This window comes from Sander vitreus, chromosome 6 (assembly GCF_031162955.1).
Source record: "Sander vitreus isolate 19-12246 chromosome 6, sanVit1, whole genome shotgun sequence".
In the NCBI taxonomy this organism is placed as follows: Eukaryota; Metazoa; Chordata; class Actinopteri; order Perciformes; family Percidae; genus Sander; species Sander vitreus.
Genome location: NC_135860.1, coordinates 24789244 through 24812569, shown reverse-complemented (window position 1 = coordinate 24812569; position 23326 = coordinate 24789244). Strand labels below are relative to the sequence as shown.

Below are 23326 nucleotides of genomic sequence, written 5' to 3'. Positions count from 1 at the left end.
GCATAATTTGGACGGAAGCGCCACTTTTTAAGATTTACCGTATTTTCGTTTTCGGTCAAATGGCCTTTTGAATGGGAGTGCTAGGGGTATGATCGCATCAAAATCGCTATTTGAACAACTCACTTTCGATCTCCGAATGCAACGTAACAGGGAGGAGAGTAAAGATGGAAAGCTCCTAAGGCTTAGATCCATATAAATGCACGAATAATTCGTTGTTTTGTCGTTAGTGAAAAAAACAATATTGACCTTGTAGTTGAAAAAGGAGCCTCATATAAGAATGACATTTCCTCCTATGGAGTCCATTCATTCGCATTTGGAGATTGACACTTTTTGAAAGTGAGTTGTTCAAAACCTTTCTTTTTAGTTAACTCTGTGTACACAAACAATGTTCTCAATGCTGGAGTTCATGTGTAGAGCCCTTGTGATACTTCGAGCAAAGTTTCATGTTATGTCGAGCCTTCTTAGTGTTTTAAAAATAACGATTTTGATGCGATCATAGCAGTGCCCCTAGCTCTCCCATTCAAAAGGCCATTTGACCGAAAATGAAAACACGGTAAACCTTAAAAAGTGGCCCTTCCGTCCTAATTATGCTCTTAAACGGACGTTTGACTTGGGTACATTCACAAAAAGACCCTTGGTTGCATTTTGGCGAGAGTTATGCTTTAATATTTTATGTAGTGTTTTATTTTGCGGGGTGTAAATGTTCCACCAAAACAAGCCTTCCTGAGACTATTTTGCAGAGCCACCGTCCCTGTGTCCGGAGCTTAACGCCGCCTAAGACCATTGTGATTGGTTTAAAGAAATGCAAGCAACCCAGAGCGTTTTTTTCCTCCTATACTGCAATGTATGTGTGGTGTAGCCAGACCTTACTCCACAGCGCTTATGAGACAGGTCTGGCAATGTAAGACTAGACTTACAATAATCACTTTCTTCATGTTTTTTGGTCGCTTCCTGTCTACCTGTCAGTGTGATTGGTTGGACTGAGATAATTGCTCGTAAAATAACACTTCACGTCAGTTGGTGCTTTTCCAAAATGTGAACCTGATCCACACTGCCAAAAAAACATTAAGATGTGGGGGGGTTAGAGGGACCTTCAGTTGTGCACCTTGCAGTCACTTTCCATTTCTCTTATATGGAAAAGTTACTGGAAATTCTGAACAAATCGCTACATGGATATGTGAACACAGCTTCAATCAGGTCTGCCCAAAGACACATTGCATAATCAAATCTTTTTCAACATGTTCTGTTTTCTATATTTCAGAAATGAGACATTACGTCAAAGTTGGTGTGCGTCTAAAAAAAAGAAGGGTTGAAACAAAGTCAAACGGGTGGATCATGATGCACATAACAACACTGCAATTACTGGCAACTCTATAGGCCCATACACCAGTAACACAGTTAAAGCAGCCAATTAAAGCTGAATTAAGTCAATATTTACCATTGCATAACTCCATTTTCTCATAATGGCCTCTGATAATGAGGAAGCGCTCCATAGTCATGTGACTGAAGTGGAGCCTAATCATTGGACTGTTACAGTAAGTCATGACGGTTTATTGGCATGGAATTCCATAATGGCGCAGATCAATCAACCCAGGAGGCTTTCCTCTCTGCCGGATTTGACACATTTGAATAAGTGCCGCTGAGGGGGAGCAGGCTTATGTTGAGAGGACTCAATTCCTCACCAAGCAACAACATGTTATCCAGAGCGATATTCATCTGCCGAGGAATAATCCCAAGATAAAACAACCTGCAACGGCACGGCAGGTACGAAACCTAATAAGAACCGTCAAACTTTCCAGCTTTAGGACAGGGATGGTCATCAAAAACCATGAAAACAATCTGAACAAATGATGCCCATACGTTCTGAGAATAAGAGATACAATCAGGCTCGTGCCCTTCTCACCCCTCCTCTTTCTCCTCCTTTGCAATCCCTGTGTTGGGAATAGAATAATATAAAGCTTGAGGGAGCAGGTTGTGAGATAAAAGGCCACATCACAATGATGATCTCTATTGATCGGCAACCTTGGGCACACAGAGGAGGTCCGGCATTTGTCACGTCAAAGCTGAACCCAATAGCTGATCCACGCTGCTCTCTGATGAATTGGCCCTGTTCGCCAAGTTTATTTAATTGATGACGTGTTCCCTTTCAGGTGGACCAACACTATGTTCCGTGCATTCATTGATTTTCCAAACCCCCCCCCGCTTTCTCCAAGCTTCTTTTTCCCGCTTTCTTCAAGCACCTAACTGCAAAAGACAAACCCACCCCCACCTCAACTAGACCTCGGTGACATGGCAAGAAGTGTGTCCTTGAGCCTGCTTCTGACCAGCCAGTTAGACTTCCAGAGATGGATATACAGTGCCTCTTTGTTAGTAAAGAGGCCTTCTAGGCGTATCAACTTAAAAGTATTATGAGAAGTGAGCAAAAGTCAAGTCTCTGCTCACATTCCTCAAAGAAGAGATGAAGCAGTTAGCTGAAAGTTGTACTAAAATACACGTTTACACACACACACACACACACACACACACACACACAGAAATGTGCACAATGTACATGAATGTCAAAACTGTCACAGCACTAATGCCCATTATAACTGTGGCTTTGTGACTTAAATTAATAGTGATGTTTTCCCCTTACTCTCTTAATCTTTGTCGCTTTCATAGTGCTCTGTGGTGAGTGGCATCAAACGTAGGTTACAAACACCGACTACTGTTGAATGCATGCAGTAGAGTGCATTAAAAAGATTTCTTGATGTGAACTAGTAACCACAGGCATCTTCTGTGGTGAACAATACCAAACAGTTGATCCCTCTCTGTACCAAACTGTTAAAGTTTTAAAATGCTCACCGGGCTAATAGTGCACCACGCTTCAGCAACTCCCAACAATCCATACAGGAAAGAATTTGAATGTGTAAAGCACACAATCCTATTCCAGGGGATCTGGAGTGCGTAACTTTGTCATCTTGAGAGCCTGCATGAAAACTAACACTTGCCGGTGCAGCCAAGCAACCAGTCAACCGCTAGGTAGGCAGCTTTTGGCCATCAAAGGGAAATTCCAGCCTAATGGGGTTTCAGAGTTTCCAGTGTATGCCTCTACCATCTGCAGACAACACGATTACCTGAGGAGTGTTATCACACTCACACACACACACACACACACACACACACACACACACACACACACACACACACACATACACACACACACACAAGCACCCACACACATACCTTTCACACTCTCTTAACTTTGGAGTTTGTACTTCAGGTGGATGCACATGCTTCAGACAGGCAAACGCAACTGTGGGAGTGAATTTGAGTGTGGAATAAGCATGAGGCTCATTATGGGACTTTGATTTTAAACAAATATAAGGATAGCAAGCGAAGCACCCCAGCAAGCTATGGATTGACTCAAGAGCTGAGGCATGTAAGTAAATAAAAACAAAGAAGAGGAGCAGCACCAACAAAGGCAGAGGAATTGTGCAAAAAGGCACACTTTTGGATTTAAAGCACCTATCTCAGATCACAGAGCCTTGAGAATGGGATTGGATTACTGTCGGTTAGATTTACTCCTGTGGCTCTTCGCCACTGCATCATCGTAGGGCCCCCTGCCTCTGGATCAATGGGGATATTTACTGCGCCTGTTTCAGGGAGACTTTCACAGTAGGCAGGGCATTAAACAAACAGCCGACAGCCCCGTCCCAATGATGGCCTGTCTGTTCACACTGTGCCATGCCCAAATGTCACACATATTCACTTCAAACAGGTAGCGCACACAAACACGAGTGAAGTGCAGATAAAACAAAAAAAGGCAAAGCAATTTGCTCGGTGTGATGAACAAAGAGGAACGCTGCAACATTTCAAGAAAAGAAAATATATATATATATATATATCCAAGAGAGATGGAAAGAAATGTTATGTTTACTTTTAGATAATTAGCCTTGTAACCCACTCTAAAATTATACTCGTTAAAATCCTCTTAAATGGACACACCTCAAATAATTCCTTGTCTGCGTTCCCCTGGTTGCTCATAAACATTCAGTTTTGAACAATAAAATGAAATTGCACTTCACGTGTGAGACGTTCCATTGTAATGTATCGCTTAATGGAAGAAAAAAAATGACATAACGACAGTAAATCTGGATAACATGTTGAAGCTTTGTGAGGGAAAATAATAATCAACCGCAGCGTCATAATAGTAACCTCATTTAACCCCAATGTTGAGCTGGAAGGGCATCATGACTGAAATCACTTGAGGTAAAACAGCAACTCCTTCACAGAGTATGTCTATGAAGCTGCAGGAACAGCCTATTGAATTGATTCTATTATACATTTGAGAGTAGAATTGCCATTATGGTGTCAAACAACAGTCTTTACATGCATGTATACTGGCTGGCTGCAAAATAATTTGCTAAATGCGAGCACATGAGTCGAAGAATGAGTGGAATGTATTGTGTTCCCACTCAAATATGAGCAAAATAAGTGCCTTCATAGAGAAAAACAGTCAGTATGAAATTTCTTCATTACTTGACAATTCCACTGACAAAGCCTGCGCTATCAGCTGACAGCGCAGTGTCAAACAATGGGCTTATAAACGGCAGCACGCATTACCGAATCAGCCCGAAGAGCTCCCGAGGGCAGACCTAACTTCATCAACATGAAAAGTAATATGTATGTGAAGACGTATGGCTCAGTGGTGAAAGCTGATGTAAGCTGGACTTTGATGGACCAATCATGGCTTCAGCTGCAGTGGATAATGCGCCAGTTGGCCTACTGGCTTTGCAATAGGAGTCATGCTGTACAACGTTGCCCTGATAATTCATCTTTGTCGTAATATATATGATTAAATTTTCGCTGCTTTAAGGTTTCCAGAGTGGCTCAGCTAATTATCATGTCTAATAGCTGTAGCCGGAAAAAATCAGCTGCCTTAAGGTTCAGACACACGGACCAGACGGCCGACCCTCAGCAGAAAAGGCAGTTGGACTGATCAGTCTCCCCGAATTGGTCCAAAAAAGTGCCTCGTAACACAAGACGTAATACGTCTCCATAACGACAGGCGGCGCTAATCTGTATTGTCGGTCAAAAATGAAAACCGGCAGCTGATTGGACGAACGCGTCCCGTGGGTCTGGTTTCTCCGGAAATTCAAAGACAGACTGTCATGGCGGCTTGTTCAGAATACGATCTCATATTGTACTAAAATAGTTCACCGAAACGTGTTTCTGAAAACATTTTAAGCGAGAAATAGGCCATGCAGTTGCTGAATCTGTCTTCATTTCAGATCAACAAAGGTCAGTTTAAAAGATTTTCGTCAGATTTTGAGAGACTCTAGTCACGCTCATCCCGCTCCTCGTTTCCAGGTTAGCACTCTACCAATCAGATGGGTCATTTGAGTATGACTGCCGGCAGTGCCCGCCCCGCCGATTATATATGTGAAATCGGCCAAAATGAAGGCCGACGGACCCTCGGACGGACGACAGCACGGAACACACCGAACAGACTCGAGTCACTGACCTCGCCAGACTGACCGACGGCTGATTATCGGCTTAGTGTGTCTCGGCCTTTAGAAACATTGTAGAAACCATGCAGGTGTTAATTTAGGTTGACGGGATGGGTGAACACTGGGAATAGGGCTGCAATTTAAGATTATTTTCATTGTTGACTGATATGTCGATTATTTTCTCAATTAATCGATTAGTTAAAAATGTTGATCAGTGTGTTCCAAAGCCTAAGATGATGTCATATGTCTGTTTTTTCCCACAAGTCAAATATATTCCGTTTACTGTCACAGAGGAGTGAAGAAACTATTCAAATTTAAGCTGGAATCAGATCTTTTTTTCCATAAGAAATTACTCAAACCGATTCATCGATTGTCAAAATAGTTGGTGATTAATTTAATGGCAAAACTAATCCATTTATCTTTGCAGCTCTACTGAGGAACATTGAAATCAGATTTTTAGATTTGTCCATTTGGAGTGGCTTTAACTATTTTCATTTTTGCCTTCAGGAATGATTTATTGCCGTGTTCTACAGACTGACATGAAAATGAGTTTAAGTCATGGTAATCTTACTTTATATAGTGAGGAATTGGCTATAGTCAAGTGACTCACATCTGCCAGTCCAGTTGCAACAGATAAGCACTGGAAAACTCTTTTGTTCCCAGTGATTAAAGTTAGCGTTAACTTTCATCATGCACCTGCTGTGGCTGCAGCCTGTTCCCAGCAGGGGTATTTATTTTCCCCATCTCTACGAATATTTGGTGCAATTCTGTGTTGTCTTTTATTTTACGTTCAAGAAAGTGAGAACATGGGTATTTGTGTGGGAGTGTGAGAATGTGTGTGTTTCCGCACACATGTGGACCATGTGTCAAGCACACTGCACCGGGAGGGCTGAAGAAGGGAGGAGGCCACCATCACACACACACACACACACACACACACACACGAAGATTTCACTGACACCCACACAGCATACGCCACTAGCCAGACACAGCACTGTCTCACACGTCAACGTTGCCACTGCTTTACAGGAAGGCATCTTAGTTATGAAGGGAAATGCCTTGGCACACTGCTGGACAAACACAGATTGTCTCACACACTAACATGTGAGTTCTTAATCTACTATTCTATTACACAACAGCCATGCCGGGTTATTATGGTGTTGGTTCAACAGGGATATTACATGAGCTCAGTTGAACACTAATTCATGCTGTATAGTCAGTAATTTGTATTTGTGGTATTATGATATGATAAGTTATGATCGACATTATGATTCTCTTCACATCAAATAAACAAAATATAAGTAGTTTTTTATGATTGCTATAGATTTATTAAACACAGTTCATTAAGGATGCTAGCTTTTACCTGGATTAAGCTCATCACTGTATTTCAGGAAATTCGTTTTCATAATGCAGTATTTTGTACATTCATCACGTATTGTTTGAAATCTTGCAGTACTTTTTTTGTGACTGATGAATATATTGGTATGGTTCTGATATGTTTAATTACATGTAGAGGATGTAAGACAAGAATGAGGATCAGCTGCAATTGTGTGTTTTTTTACTGATGCATAGACTGATCTGTACAGAAGACACACACACACACACACACACACACAGAAATAATACAAGGTAAATACAAAAATCTTTTTTTGCAAATAAAAGAAAACAACAATAAAATAGATTTAACAAAGGTAGAAAATGAAATGATTTTTGATGAGTATTTTAAATGGAATTTTTCCCAAGCCATTATAGAATATCTGGGAAAAAGCAATGTGTTGCAAAAGAGAAGGCATATTATTTTCTGAAAATAAATAGGCCATTATTTTGGAGCATCTAGGAAGCAAAGCAAGTTGATTTTTAAAGTCAACTGCAAATGTCTAATGATTAATCCATTGTATTACTAGTGAAATGTCAACTACGAAAGTTGTTGTCTGCATTCATTTATGTAAATAGGACTGATTTCAAAATAATGTACATAATACTTTTTTATAATGTTCTTTTTTTTTTGTACCGAAGTCAGTTAAGACTCTCTGGTTGTCAATTAGGCCCACACTACAATAAAATACATCCTGTATGGACCTTTTCTTCTGCCGTTATCTTTTCAGCTCCACAATATTGAAAAAGTATTATGCATTAATGTAAAAAAGGATTTAAAGACATTTAAATAAAAAGAACGATAATTACGACACATTGTCATTGATTTGATCATATGTATCTGGTATTTCAGTTTTAATTAATAGAAATAAAAGGGTGACAGAGAAAGGGAAGACATGATGCAGATAAGGAAACCAGTCAGACACACACCTGTTCTCTTTTTTTTTATTTAAGAAGGTTTTGATTGAGTGATGAGTTTGCACTCTGAAGAGTAGCACAGATGCAATAACAGAGAACCGACTCTGCAAATTGTAGGAGTGGTACGCTGAAAACAATGAAAACAGCACGTGATAGATAGCTCATGTCAAAAGGTTAACGGTAACTCACAGACAAAACGTCTTGTTTTTAAAAAGTGCATTCACAAACATGACAAATACTCTCAACTCATGATGTCTATTTTTATGTGATACAAAATATGCATACCTGTTTTAGATTTGTCTGTATTTATATACATAGATATTTCTTCAAAAGGATCACTTCTTTTGTCTTTTTACAAAGGTTAAAAGCAGGGTTGTGGTCGTAGCAGCTTCGGATATCTCTAGCCTCTTTACCATGTAACGAGATACACATAGTCTCAACAGATATCCAAATAAAACCTACCATTTTCTCTGTTGTTAAACTCAAACGACATAATGTCTTTATTGAAAGAGATATTCACCAGTGAAGCCTGCAGTTTAGAAAAGAAATGGATCAATAAAATGCTTGGGCCATTAAATATATTTTTGTATACCCGCTTTTTTGTCAATATCATAAATACTAAAGACACAGGACAATATTATAAGACAATGCTGGGAGACTAAATGTAAAGATTGAAATAGTTCAAACATTATTTTTTTCAAGTTTTCTAGTTCATGAGAAAAAGAAGAGAAATCAGGCGAGCACAGAAACACTATACTTCAGTCTTTTCTTCAGTCTTATTCACTGCCCTTTTATATTTAAAAGAGCAATCATGAACAAGGTCGCCAGACAAAGGCCGGACTGTCCATAAACTTTTCTGTTTTAGTCCTGTCCAGATAAGATGCTTGCCCATCATGAATGAGGCAGGATCCTGGTTTTCAAAGGAATTCATAAAAGCAGTCAAACATACTGATAAAAACCAATAAGTACCATGCAAATCTTGCAAGACGACATATTCTCAAACAAGAGACAAAGTATTCTTCGTATAGGCGAAATATCAAGTGAGGAGGGAATGGGTGAAAGGCAAAGACCTCTAATCAATACTAAATACTATATTTCCAAAACCAAACAAAAAATATTTAATCTGTACATAATATAGTACGCATGAGTTCAGACTGGATCAGCAGTTTCTTTCCTTTTTGTTAGTCTTTGCCAAACGCCTACCTTGGAATAATACAGAAAAGTATTTTTAATTGATCCCAATCTCTTTGTTCTCCTCCATAAATCTGGAGAAGGGGCGGCTGGCCCCGACATCCAGACCAGCCTTCTCCATACCCGTCATGGGAGGGCTGCTGCCTGTGTGAACACGCTCCATTCCTCCTGGCATGGCTCTCAATGAAGTGATTCCTGCACCGCCGAGGCTGACGGGCAGCTGGGTGATGCCTCCGTTTTGGATCACAGAGATCTCATTGTTCTTCATGGCAAGCCCGTTGGTGATGGCGGCCGCGTACTGGTTCCAGAAGCCCGGGTCGACGTTCATGGCCCGAGCAGCCAGATCTTTTTGGAACATCTCGCTGAACTTCATGGCGTCCCCGCCCAGCAGGGCCATGGGATTCTCCACAGACAGTCGCCGACCCCTTCGGGCTGGAGCGTTGTTCCACATGTGTGTTCCCATGTGAACCTAAAATTAGCAAGAAAATAATGAGTATATTATAATAATAATAATAATAATAATAATAATAATAATAATAATAATAATAATAATGAGTCATCGCGAGTCGCAAATCCAACATTGAAGGCAAGTACGTGATACAAACAAACATTTTATGGATGGGAAAGGAAGGGAGAAGGCCAAAATTCAATGTAAAAAATAACAACCATACTGTTTTTTTTTATATTTTGTGGTACATACAATTTTAAAATAGGAGCGCATTTGGAAATTATTGTAAATTTATATAAAATGCACATATATCACAAAGCCAGTTAGGCAGCAGATACATGTCAACCTGGAGATCAGAACCAGGAGAGATGAGGGGTTGGACATACAGTACTCCAAAGGCCTTTAGCCAGAATGGATCCCAGAGTTTTACATGGCATGCTTCTCTGCAACCACAATGCCCCCATTTATGTAAAATTCTAATTGATGCTGTATTAAACTGGCTCATACCTTCAGATTGCCCTTTGTGGTGAAAGCCCTTCCACAAATAGAGCAGGCAAAAGGTTTTTCCCCAGTGTGTGTGCGCTCGTGGATTTGCAGAGCACTAGCAGAGGAAAAATTCTTCCCACACGAGTGGCAGTTGTGCTGCTTAGGAGTGCGTCGTGGAGGCGGGGGAGCCAACATGGGGTTGATGCTGGGGCTCATGGTGCTCTGGGGTGCTGCAGCAGGAACCTGGATGCCCATCGGCAGGTGAGAGTTGTCGCTCAAAGACACTGACTTGCCGTGTCCATTCATTTCCATTTTGATCATGTTTGATGCAGTGCTGGCCAAATTAGGAGTGCTCAGCCCTGAAAAAGAAGAGTTTGAATGAATATTAGAATGCTGAATCATTAAAACGTCATAGGGTAACTAAGCAAATTAGGAGACCCATATGGCTGCAAGGTAGCTTCTTGAATTTTGAAAACATTCAAATGACACGTCCCTGCTGAAACCCTAGTACATTAATTAGGCTAATAATACTTTGTTTATTTATTGATTTGTAAAATGTGTAAATTCTATTTTCAACTCTTTGTTCCTTCTCTTGCTATCAATATATCATATCACATTGTGTTGAGCAGATAATGTCATTATGAGTACATTATTTTCAGTAAAAATTGCACATTAAATCTGTATAGATATTTAATTTACTTTATATTATTACAAAGAATGGTGTTGATTGTGCACATACACACCTCGGTCTCTATTTAGAAACAGCATGCTGAAGTGGCTCTCCTCCTTGATATACTGCCTGCCAGGTTGAGTGGCAGTCAGGTCAAGGGCCCCGGTGCCTTCAGTTGCAGAAAGCGGCGATGGGGTCTCTGATTTTTCCGACTTCACAGTTGCCAAGCCAGATGTATTGTTTTCCTGGATCTCGTCTACTAGCATGGCACTGCTGTTGTTATTAATGTTGAATGTAGCTGGGGACTTGGATTGCTGGCTCTCAGAATGGCTGTGAGCTGGGGACAAGTGCTGCATAGAGCCAGAGGACTCAGACAAAGCAGGGCTCCCCAAGCTTTGACGTTCAGCATCCCCCACTGCAGACATGGAATCAGTGGCAAAGCAATCAGTCTCTCCTCCAAAGCTGATGCCGTTCTGCGTAGGCTTGAGACCAAATGAACGGTTCATGTTGGCAGTGGAGTCGATCATCTTCATCTGGTTCTCCATCGCAGCGATGCTGGAGATGATGGAAGTTGGTGGGGAGCTCCCAGGTGAATAAGGTTTACATGGGTCTACTTCTCCCTCTTTTAAGTCAGCTTCATCTTCCATAGCTTGCTCCATTTCATCCAGAAGGTCATCATCATACTCATTACTCATCGCATCTAAGCTCTTCTCGTCAAAGGAGAGGTCAGTGTCCATCTCCTGCAGGCTTTCAGGGACGAGGGTGTTGGGGATCTGCCCTCCCATGTGCATACGAATGTGTTGCTGCAGCACAACGGCATTGGTGAACTTCTTCTGACATATAGGGCAGGAGTGCTGGACCCGAAGTGGTGGTTTGGATCTATGGACACCAAAGTGTGTTTTCAGGTTTCCCTTGGTGGTAAATGCCCGCCCACATACTTTGCATTTGAAAGGCCTCTCGCCAGTGTGGATACGGTAGTGCATCTTGAGAGCACTCTGGCAGCTCAGAACGCGATGACAGATGACACACTGGTTTGGGTCAGTCATCTTCTTGTCAATGTTTTCAACAAGCTGCTGCAACTTTGATGTCTCTGAGGTTTGCATAGAGTCTAGGAGGCCTCCAAAAGGAAACTTGGCCTTAAACTGCTCTGAGAGCATGGGAAGGACAGGATGGGAGACAGGGTTAGAAACGAGGTCTGGGCTAGTGAGGGGTTCAGTGACCTGGCCACTGCTGGACAATGTGGTGGAAGTGACGGCAGATGAAAGGACAACTTGAGTTAGTGTAGTTGTGGTGGTGGTGTTCTCTCCTGGCCTAGTAGAACAGCTTGGGGGAAGGAGAACACCTTCAGGTTTTAAAAGAGGAGGTGCATCAACCCCTAGAATGGGTTTTGGGGAGGGTGATGTAGTGGTCAAGCCAGAGTCAATAATGATATTTGGGGACAAAGATGCACACTCGCTTAATGGTGGCGATGGCCTCTGAGGGGACCTGTTGAGCGGTGTAAGGCTTGGAGACTCGCCAAAACCTCCCATCATACTCGGCAACGTGGGAGGCAGCTGGAGCCCGACTGAGGTTGGAACCGTGGGGAGGACAGGTTTGCTGTCTAGCCATGTGGTTACAGGTTTTTCTGGGGGCAAAGACATTCCATATGGGATGCCTGAGCTTGTGGGCACATTGTCCAGGTACTCTGGCACAGGGTAGGGGTTCATCTGAATATGTGGGTATTTTTCTTTGTGCCTCTGGAAGTGGACCTTCAGATTTCCCTTGGTGGAGAAACGGTTGCCACATATGTTGCATTTGAAGGGCCTCTCTCCAGTGTGTGAACGCAGGTGGATCTGTAGGGCGCTGTCACTGCCAAACACCTTGGCACAGAACCGACACTTATGCTTGAAGAAGGGGTCCTCAGAGCTAGACTTAGTGTCAAACACAGACACATTTGGGGGCTTCCCCTTACGGTGCTTCATCAGAGCAGAGAGGGGGTCGAGCGCATTGGCTGTGGCTGCTATGCTGGCCAACGGGTTAGGGAAGATAACGCTGCTGGATGAGCTGTGAGGTATCAGCGGTAGACTGGAGGCAGAGCTCAGGAGGCTGCTGTGGCTGAGTGAGGGAGGGGTGTTGGAGTTCCTGGGAAGAGCTGAGCTGCTGCTGATGCCACCACCTCCTGTTGCACTACTACTAGTGCTTATGTTGTTTGTGACTGAGGATGAGCAGGAGGGAAGTAGAGATGACAATCCAGTACCACTGGGTGAGGAAAACACCGAGTTATTTGAGCATGTGATGGGTATCGTAGAGTTAGACTGCTGACTGCTAATTTGTGGTGTTTGAGAGAGATGTCCTTCTATCCCTGAGGTCAGGGGTGAAGGACCTTGACCACTGAGAGTGGCCGGCAACCTAACAGGCAGCTGATGGACAGGGGGAGAGATAAAGTTGTGTAGTTGAAGCTGACTTGCGACAGGAGGAGCACAGGAAGATACAGGCCCCTGGTTTACAGCAGCATTGCTCTGATGGTGGTTTAGAGCAGGCTGTGAGGCAGACTGTCTGTTCATCAGAGCCACCTGACTGCGTATTTGTTCTATCAGCTGCAGCTGGTGGATCTGTTGCTGCTGGAGGGCCATCAGCTGGTCCAGGATCATGGGAATAGCCATGGTGGAAACCCCACTGCCCACTGCTGCCCTTACACTTTGTGAAAACTGGGCAACTGCAACACGGGTGCCATGCAGGGTCTCCAAGGTAACATTGGTGCTTGGCATGGCGTAGCTTGTAAGAGTTGAGGGGACGACATCATTGAGCTGAGGTAGGGAGCCGTCTGGCTCAGGGGATGTCACATCTGTGTCTTCAGGATCCATATTTTTTTCCGGTGAAAGCTCTAGCTCCATCTGCTCGTCCTCCTTTTCTAGGAGATTGACCCCATTTAAGGTTGCTGTCTCTGGGATGTCATCCACCTCACCAGCAGGACTGTGGTTGCTCTCCCTGGGGTCCTCGCTGTCAGCCTGCTCGCTAGAGCAGCTGGGTACAGGGGAGAGCTCGGAAGGGTACTCTTGGGAGGGGTTAGGTGTGTCCTCATTGTCATTCACGATGAGCACGAGGGGGTTTTTGGTGCAACTCTTTGAATGTTCACAGAAGTCTGACCACTTGAAGAACTCAGCGCAACACTTCTCACATACATGCGTCTCCTCACTGCCGCTGCGGCTCTCATTCCCGCTGTCGGCATCATCCAGCACCTCACCTCGGGCTGAAGGGAGGGGTAAGGAGGGGGTCAGGGGAGTGGAGGGGGATAGGAAAATAGGGAGCAAAAAAAAGAAGAATTAATGAATAAATAATCAATAGAAGAATCCACACATATTTTGCAGTGCCGTGCTGCAAAGATTTAACCTCAGATTTTTTTTCCCTCTCTTTTAACATAACCAAAATCAATATTCTTTTTATTTTTTTACTCTGAACAAATTGCCCTAGTTCACCAATTCTCAAGACCCTGGTTTGTGCATTCACACCCTCTCCATAGAGCCAGCTAATAATTTTCTTTGTGCAATCCATCAAATTATGAGGGCCTATCAATTGTGGATACTGCCGCTTAATGAAATTCCATAGAACCTATTGATTTCCAATATTTCATACAATTCACAGCTGCCTCATCTGTTGGGTACAAACTAGGACTTTGATGGCCCCATTAGGATTCCCCTCTGCTATCAAGCCCAGCCATTTCCACCTGAATTACAAATGGCTAGGCCTTTTCATTTAGCATTGCAAAGGTAATACTTTAGCCCTGCATCTCAGCAAGGGACTCTATACTGGAATACTCTCTTGTTGTGACGTCAGGAAAATTGTGTTGTCAGAATCAAAAGCAAAGATCTGCTGAATCTATAGCACTTATACATTTCCTGAACAATTCACTATAATTCAAAATTATGCAAACTTTTAAATGACTTTTGAAATGTTTTGAAATACAAAACATTAACTTTCAGTTAAGAAATACCCAATGTTACTTTATCTCCCTCTCTCTGTCTCTCTCTATCTCTCTCTCTCTCTCTCTCTCTCTCTCTCTCTCTCTCTCTCTCTCTCCCTCCCTCCTTCTCCCATGCTCTCTGAAATAAGACTCAACAAATTACATGCTAGTACCATGGCAGCAAAGTCTCTGATTAGTTACACATGTTTAATCACAGTTGTAGGAAGCCACTTCCTCTTCCACATGCAACCATCAAGAGTCAAACAAGCCGACGCAAGCTCCGAGAAAGGACCCAATTCACACCTGATCAAAACCATGTAAAAATGGCCTCCCTTGTATATTTATTTTTTTTGTGTTCAAACATAGTTAAATTCTATATTTGTGTGTGTGTGTGTGTGTGTGTGTGTGTGTGTGTGTGTGTGTGTGTGTGTGTTTTTCGTGGCCGAATACACATTTCCCTTTCATAAGGAGTGGGAAGTGTGCTCAATCACTGTCACAGCACTCTGTACATACTTTAACTCACACTCTCCTGTTCGGTTTATTCTCAAGGACCCAGCATAGATCTGGTAATGTAAGTGTTTTTCTACAAATTAAACTACTGTTTATACACTTTACACTATAAAAAAATATTAGGACAATTTCATAGACATTATTGCAAATAAAAGTGATGTATTACACAAAAAGATGGTCGCTAAAAAAACTGCTTTAAAACAAGGTGGAGTTGATAGTTCTTAGGTGACTTAATAATTAATGCATGCACGCACGCACGCACACACACACACACACACACACACACAGATTTGCTTCCACTAATCATAGGAGTGCAACTCCCCCAATAAGCCAACAGGCCTGAGCTATAAATGTAAGCGATAAAAAGACATGTCGAGAATGACCTTACCTTAAAAAAACTGCCAGAAAATACTGCACATTACAGACTGCACGTTTACTCAACACCAAAGGTCTTTGCAAGTGCGTAATCATGAGATCCATTCAGTGCTCACGCTCATTTCAGAGGTTAGAATAGAGCGAGCCATGGTGAGGCAGACATGAAGCATTTGTGCCAATTACAGTGACTCATTAGTAAAGAAATTCATCACTCCTCCTGTAATTTCTGGCCAAAGGGGGCGTGAGCTTTCAAGGTCTGGTGTCTGTAATGTAATTAATTATCAAAAGAAAGGCTTTGGACAGGCTCGGTGTTCTTATCCTCACTGGAGCCAGAGCTGACAAAACAAGATAATATTTTACTTAATCATGGGTGCCAGGTTAATTTATAAAAAAAATAAAAAAATAAAAACTGATTAAGCAACTGAAGGAAAATAAAATTTAAAATGCTCCACACTTTTATTTTGGGTTGTACATTATTTCTACTTTGCAATATCAATGTCACTTCCCTCCTTGATTTCCCAGTCACAAGTCAGCACATTTTGGATAGAAATTCTATTGAAATAGAAAAAAATATTTTTCAGAATTGCTATTATTATTTACCACAAGTGAGAAGAAGCTAGTCTGGAAACTGAAAATGTCAGGGACACATGTCAGCAGGATAAAAATCTCCTTAGCCCAGCAGCGGACAGCAGAACTCATTTCCATAATTGAGGGTTGAAAGGTCAACACAAATGAGTAGTCATTGTGTTGGGCTGATTAGTTATTAGAATGGTATTACTGTCAATCTCTTTTATTCATTCATACAATTACAAGTGGGGGCCTTTGTATGCCTCTGACCTGACACACACACACACACACACACACACACACACACACACACACACACACACACACAATGACACGTTTCTTCACTGACATATGTAGAAAGACAAAGAGCTTAGACAAATTACCTGTATATATGTATAGAGATAAACACCTAAAAAACATCACATATATACACACACACACACACACACACACACACACATGCTTTTTGCTGTTACTGGAAAATGACTAACTGCAGTGCGTATACGCATGCTTGCACAGGCCTACATTGTCAAATGTACCCTGTGAAGGGCTATACTTTTCTAATTTGAAAATAAAAGACTTAGGACTTTGAATTATATTTTCCATTTTGAAATTCCTGTTGTTTTTCTTCCCTCTTGGCATTTCCAGTTTTGTCAGTGTGCAACACTCATTGTAAGCACAATCAAAGGAATATTGTGACAAATGTTATGCCCTTTATAGCTCAATCAAAAATGTGCACACTGCCACTTTAAAAAGATTTAAGAAACCATTCAGTGATTCAGTTGTGGGATTTTGCTGTGGTTTAACATAGCTACAATTACTCAATATTACAATACAGGTCACTGCAGTGATAATTCTGTATGCTTTTGTTGGAAATATTATAACACTGTACATGCCAATGAGCTCAAAATAATACCATTTGCATTCACAATCACCATTCACTCCTGAAACAGTGGGGTGCCATTGTGTTGCGCAGCTGTGTAAAGGCGACATTTTGTGTTTTCTTACACGTTTGCAAGACAGTAAAAAAGCGCGTGTGTGTATGTGTGTGTGTGTGTGTGTTGTGGGGGGTATTGATTTTCCTATAGCATGAGAAAGGAAAGGATGACAAAAAATCCAATCCGTTTTTCATTCCTTTAAGAGTCTTCATTTACTCAGATGCAAATATTAAGCTGAACCCAGTCAATAGAGCGATTGTAGACATTGAATCTCTATCTTCGCTATCTTGTTCAGCAATCTTTGGCATGCTAACTGAAACCGCTAATCAGACATATTATATCAGATGAGCTATTCATGCTTTCCCCTGATTCTGTGAAAGCCACAGAGCCGAGCATTGAGCGAAGCATTGAGCAATTACAAATTCTCATTCCCATTCTTAACAATTTCCAGATTCACTTAATGAGTGTGCATGCACACACACACACACACACACACACACACACACACACACACTCTTATTTTATGTTAAGTCATTGATGTCTTATTTAAAAAAAAAAAAAGTCATTTAAAGTGTATTGTATCCTACATTTTAACCATTTTCATCCTAAAACTTCTTCGTCAAACTGTAAGATTTTTAATTTCATTTACATTATTACTGACCGTAAGAAGAGTAATCTCCTGCACTTACAGTCTTCCTAGAACCGCCCCTCCTTCTGGCCCTTTAAAATGCATTCTTTTCAAGCATCTGGGGATAGCTTAGGAACCTTAAAGAGAGATACATCACTGTAGGTCCTGCCCATGTTGGGGAGGGGAGGGCATAATAAAGAGGCCTGCTGGGTTCAACGATGCTGGAATTCTTTGACCACTCTATTCTCTAAGACATGAATTATTTAAGTAATGTTTGTTTTTTATTATTGAAGTTGATTTGACAGACAGCTATTTTGACTGATGTATTGTGTGCCCGTTGCTGCATTTTAATCTGGTAATTTATCTCTCAGCACAGGATCATTCAGACCATCAATCATGCTGATTTACATTGATTGTGCACTTGTGTGAAGTTTCAATTCCCTTTAAAAAAAAATACTGACTCTGTTTGTCACACTGTTTAAGCATTGCATTAGTTCCACTAATTTCAATGCATGTGTGCCTTTTTTAAACTAACAGATCCGTCAAAAAAAGATATTTTCCTGCACAAATTCCTGGACACTAATGTGTCTGTGGCCATACAAACATAAAACATCTCCTCGAATGATCCCATGCATTCTCAGACCTGCAGAGGCTCGAGCGTCCTCAGCACAGCTCTGTGTGTGTGCTTGTGCGTGTGCGTGTGTGTGTGCGTGTGTGTGTGTGTGTGTCATCGGCCTGGTCAGCCCTACTGCAGAGTGGTACAGTCATATCTGCACTAACAGAGAGGCCTTTGTCATCGCCTGCAGATGTGGAGCAGCCAAAACATTAACGATTTGTTTGTGTAAGCATTTGCAATACAGTATTCAATGACGGCACTCTGTCCCGATGACTGTGTCACCCGTCAAGATGGCTCTCTGTGTACGCGTGTGGATTTAGGAAGAGGCTTTATAGGATCTAATGGACGCTCATCCTCAGCAGGCCTAAGACATATTTGCTACATGGTGATCTTTGCTTCAGCTAAATTTAGATGCTTAGATTTGAATTTTAAAGTAAAAAATAACTGCAACGTCTCAGCTATCAAAGTGTTCGTCCATGACTTTACTTTCTGAACAAATCAGTGATGAAAATGAACCGAAACAAGCAGAAAAAAAACTTATCTTAAGTAAAAACACTAATGACCAAATGTACCTCTTCACTTGATGGATTGTTAGCTTGCTCTTAAATCCGCCCCAAATCTGCTGTTAAGTCTAACGTTAAGGAGTCCTGTCAAGTTCTTCCTCTCAATCAGGATATTGCTTGCTTGTGTGTGTTTTCAGTGCTGAGAAGTAATTAGGACGCAGCCATATTTGAGTGCCTTCTTGAAGACATCTTTGGCACAACTATGTGGGTGGTCCAGAGGCCGGCACCCAATGGTGAGAGGGGATTAAAACAAAAGCCAAACAAAGCCCCAATGCAGGGGAACCATGTTGTCACTGTCAGTGGGGATTTCCTCACTGCATTATATATATTTTTTGCACCTCATAACTACGTACATTCCTGCCTCAAACTGTTTGTTGTAGAAAAAAAGGAAAACCTTCTACTTAAACAGTGTGACTATGTTTGAGAATTAAATAAAGAATTTGACAGTAAATGTGAATATTTCTGTGAAGAAAGCATCAAAAGTGAAAACTGAAACCACATTTGTGGCAGTCCACCTGTTCAGTGAATGCAAGACCAACGTGTCTTTCCTGAGGAGTCTCTTAAGATGTAGAAAACATCATTTTTACAACTAATAATATTTGTGAAAATGTACCTTTCTTGGTTGAAATTGATTGTGTACGTCTTCGTCCATAGGTGGAGAAATTTACCTTTGGCAATTCCTCTAAGTAGTAGTAAGCACAAGTGTGCTCGTATGCGATATGCACGCCACCGCCCTCCCACACATTCCACGTGCACACCTTCAAAGACTCTGGATGCTGAGGAGGCGGTGGCCAGATGAAAAGCCCGCCGTTGTTCACACTTCCTAGGACACGAGAAAGCTGTGCTGCCAAGGCCAGCGGCACACATGCTCTAATTGTACAAGGAGCTTGACATCAAGCGGCAGGACCTGGCTGGTCGGGGCTAGACAAAGGTTAAGTCAGCAAGCTTTATAAAAGCACTCCTAAGCAGACCCCCGCCTGCTCTCACCACCCTAACACACACACACACGCCCCCAGGGGGCAAGTGTCCGGAAGTCCTGAGGGGGAGATGATATGCCAGACAAGGGCTTGTTGGCACTTGATTTTAGTTTTTTATCTTTTCAGGGATGCAGCACATTAAAGAGTCTCACTGAGCTACAGCGGACACCAGAGTAAGAGAAACTCACACAAAAAGGTCAGACCAAATTGAAGATTTGGAAAAAGGAATAACAGACAAAGAGAAGTTCATACCCGAGCTTCCTGATCTTGCAGTTAATTTCTTGTGCGATGGCCATTTTCATGAAATGTGCCGCGGAGAGAGTGTGTGTCCTTGAGCCCAATTTGAACACCACTCGGATGCTCGACTTTTCTCTTTACCACCAGCCCAACATCTATGGATTTTAAGTCTAAATCAAGCAGCGAGTGACGGTTGGAACTTTGGAATTCCTTCGACATTATATGCAATGATTTGTCAAGGCCGGCGATCAATAGTGTCGTCAGGAGCTGCACCACGGCGATAGGCAGTGGAGAATCCGATCACGCTGCAATGATACACCGGCAGACTGACATTTGTAGCTTGTCTATAAGGAAGCTTTGGATGAGACATGGTACTATTAGGTTTATTTAAGTGTGTATGGGCTTCACTGTGCTCTGCCAAAGGCTTGGCATTGTTTCACTGCAATGTCTGTCCTGAAAACAAGCGAGCCAGTATAGTGCTCCAATAAGGACAAGAACATTCCACGGACCGCTTCCAGTCTTAAGCACAATGGCGTATATGCTATAGATTACCCACAACACCGTGTGCATTTTGATTTTAAAGCCACACATCCATGTAGGAAGGTGTGTTTTAAAAATGAGAACAGTGTATGGATGTGTTTCTTATTCCTGATCCGTCTTTAGACGGTTTTCTGTGTCACAAATTGTAATAATGATTTTTATGTTAAATTCTACCTGCATGTAAATCATCCCAATTTCACGACAGGAAAAGGGAAAAAGGAAGCTCCCTTTTCATTCCATGATCCTACAGGAAGGCAACCTGATGGACGTTTCGTATCGTACCAAAATCTATGAAAGGTTATCTCAACATTAAAACGGACACAAAGCGCCCTGCAATGACCGAAATCCACAGAGTAATTTGGAACAAAAGAGCCAAGAGTCATCAGTGTGATTCCCCGGCCCTCGCACCAACATTTCCCCATGCAAAGAGAACTGCTCCCCAGAGATTACATCACGCATTTCTATTGTAAGGAAGCCCTGCAAAGTGTGTGTGTGTGTGTGTATGTGTGTGTGTGTGTGTGTGTGTGTGTGTGTGTGTGTGTGTGTGTGTGTGTGTGTGTGTGTGTGTGTGTGTGTGCGTGTGTGTGTGTGTGTGTGCGTGTGTGTGTGTGTGTGTGTGTGTGTGTGTGTGTGTGTGTGTGAGAGTGTGACTGGGTGTGTGTGTGTGTGTTGGCCAACATGAGCCTACGAGGTATAAATAATAGCAGAGATTTGTTGGGAGCACCCAGCTTTATGGATACCAAAAATAATATACTTCACAGTAAACACCCAGAAAAATTATGATCTTAATAGTGAAATAAAAAAGACTGCATTGTTATTGGTTTTGATTCAAGTTATATGAAATGATGAAATTAATTGATCTTAGGAGGAGTAAGATAAATCCGATTTTTCTTCTACATGTATTGCTTTTATAAAATACAGCAATTAAAAATACTGTCATTTTAAATCATTTTAAATTGAAAAACAATCTTTTTTTTTGCACCATGCAGTTACAATTCTATTCCTCGTGTTGTTCCTATAATCCTGCAGCATTGCGCCTTGCTGAAGATGTGACTTTAGCTTCATAATGGTCGTTTTATTGCGCAAAAGGCTGAGTACAGAACACAAGATGAATGAGGCTTTTTTCCCCCCCCACATGGCGAGGACGAGCCCTGTCAAGCGATCTTGTCGACATTGTGAGCAAAAGGGAACAAATCAAGTGTGCGAAATTTATGTGAGGGGGGTAAACAAAAACATTTCCATAACAAAACAAGGCTTCGACCTGCAACTGAATCCGCATTTTGCTCCTCGGAGAGCCAGACTTGCGCTGAGGGACCAAAGGCACTAATACAAAAAAATAAAAATTAATAATAATAATAATAATAATAATAATAATAATATTAATAATAATAATAATTTAACAGGTTACATTTTTTTTATAATGCAAAATATACCTTGTTGCATGATTTACTTCTATATTCGCGGAGTTAAGAATTGTAGAGCTGTAAGAGAGAATGTAAACATTTGTGTGTGTGCGTTTGTGCGTGTGTATTAGTGCGCGCGCATGCACATCCAAAGTCAACTGTTTAAGATTCCAAAGACATATTTTAAAGAAAACAGCCCCGTTATTTGACATCTAGCTGAGTATTAAACCAACTCTATTTTGAAACAGGTCTCTGAAAAAAGGCCTCCAGCACATCATGTATAAATGCTGTGAAGTGTTGCAAATGAATATATGCATTAGTTACATTCGTGTTAAAAGTCAGCAGCCGATGGTGTGATGCAGCCTGGGCGAGGTGCAGGTTACACTGATGTTTGGGCATAAAACAAACACACAACTTCATAATCGAGAATCGCACACTTCCCTGTCGATTTAGGAGAGACTTCTGACTTCAACTGGGATGGATTTATTACAAATTATTCCATCTGTGTTTGAAAAAAAAAAAAAAATCCAAATAAACCCAAACGAGTTTTCAAGTCAGGTAGAACTTACAGAAAGGAGTTTAAAAAGCTGCTAAAAAGAGAGAGTGAAGTGGAGAAACAACATGAGTGTAAAGCAGAGCTGTGAGAAGGGGAGGGGGGGGGGGGGGAGGTGGGAAGTTGTCTGTTTGGAAGAAGAGACCGCAGCGGATCAAATCCACTCACCGTGCTCGGAAATCACCCCGGCTATTGCGGGCTCGTCGTCCGACTTGAGGTGCTGCGGCTTGGCTTGCTTGCGTCGGGACATGCTGCTGGCGTCGGTGCTGGCGATGCTGCTGCTGCTGCTGCTGCTGTTTTTGCGCTCCGTGATGCCTCTGCGTTTTGCAGATACATCAGCGGAGAGCGAATGAATCAACACACACACAAAAAGTTCGCAAATAGTCTGGTATAGCGGAGAGAGGGGGGGGGGTCGGGGGGGGGAAAAAATCTGAAATTAGCCGGTGTTGCTGCTGCTGCTGCCGCCGCTGCTGTTGCTGTGCGTTGGATTGCGCATGTCGGTATAATAATTACGATAGTGAATAATGCCTCGCGATTAATGGCACCGTGTGAAGGTGGGGAGGGTTGGCTGGAGTCCAGCGGACGCGCATTGGATATGGTAATGAGGGACGGACTAAGCAATTAGCCGCTTCACTCTCAGACTTTATCCGTCTCTTTTCTCTTTACTATCCAGCCTCTCCCCCAACAACACAACACACCAAAGCTCTTGATATGCCCGGTTTACATGGTAGGGGGGGGGGTCTTCAACAGGGAACGTCAGTCTCCTTTTTCCCCCCTTCCTTTCACGAGGCGCACTGACTCACAAGTGCCGAGGATTCACCGCCGCGTTTCTTCTCCAAGTATCTCTCATCTTCATCACTCTGACCTTTACGATCCCACTTTTACCTCCCAACTTCAGAA

The 23326-nt window shown here is 42.2% G+C and overlaps 1 protein-coding gene across 1 annotated transcript; it reads right to left on the bottom strand.

Annotated features, from left to right (window-relative positions):
• Nucleotides 1-7797: 7797 nt before the first annotated feature.
• On the bottom strand, nucleotides 7798-22844 carry sall3a (spalt-like transcription factor 3a). The gene is made up of 4 exons (XM_078253553.1): nucleotides 22595-22844; nucleotides 10653-13808; nucleotides 9931-10268; nucleotides 7798-9444 (listed from the first exon to the last, which is right to left on the bottom strand). Exons 1-4 carry the CDS (start codon nucleotides 22674-22676, stop codon nucleotides 9013-9015), a joined length of 4008 nt encoding a protein of 1335 aa, XP_078109679.1. The 5' UTR covers nucleotides 22677-22844; the 3' UTR covers nucleotides 7798-9012.
• Nucleotides 22845-23326: the final 482 nt, after the last annotated feature.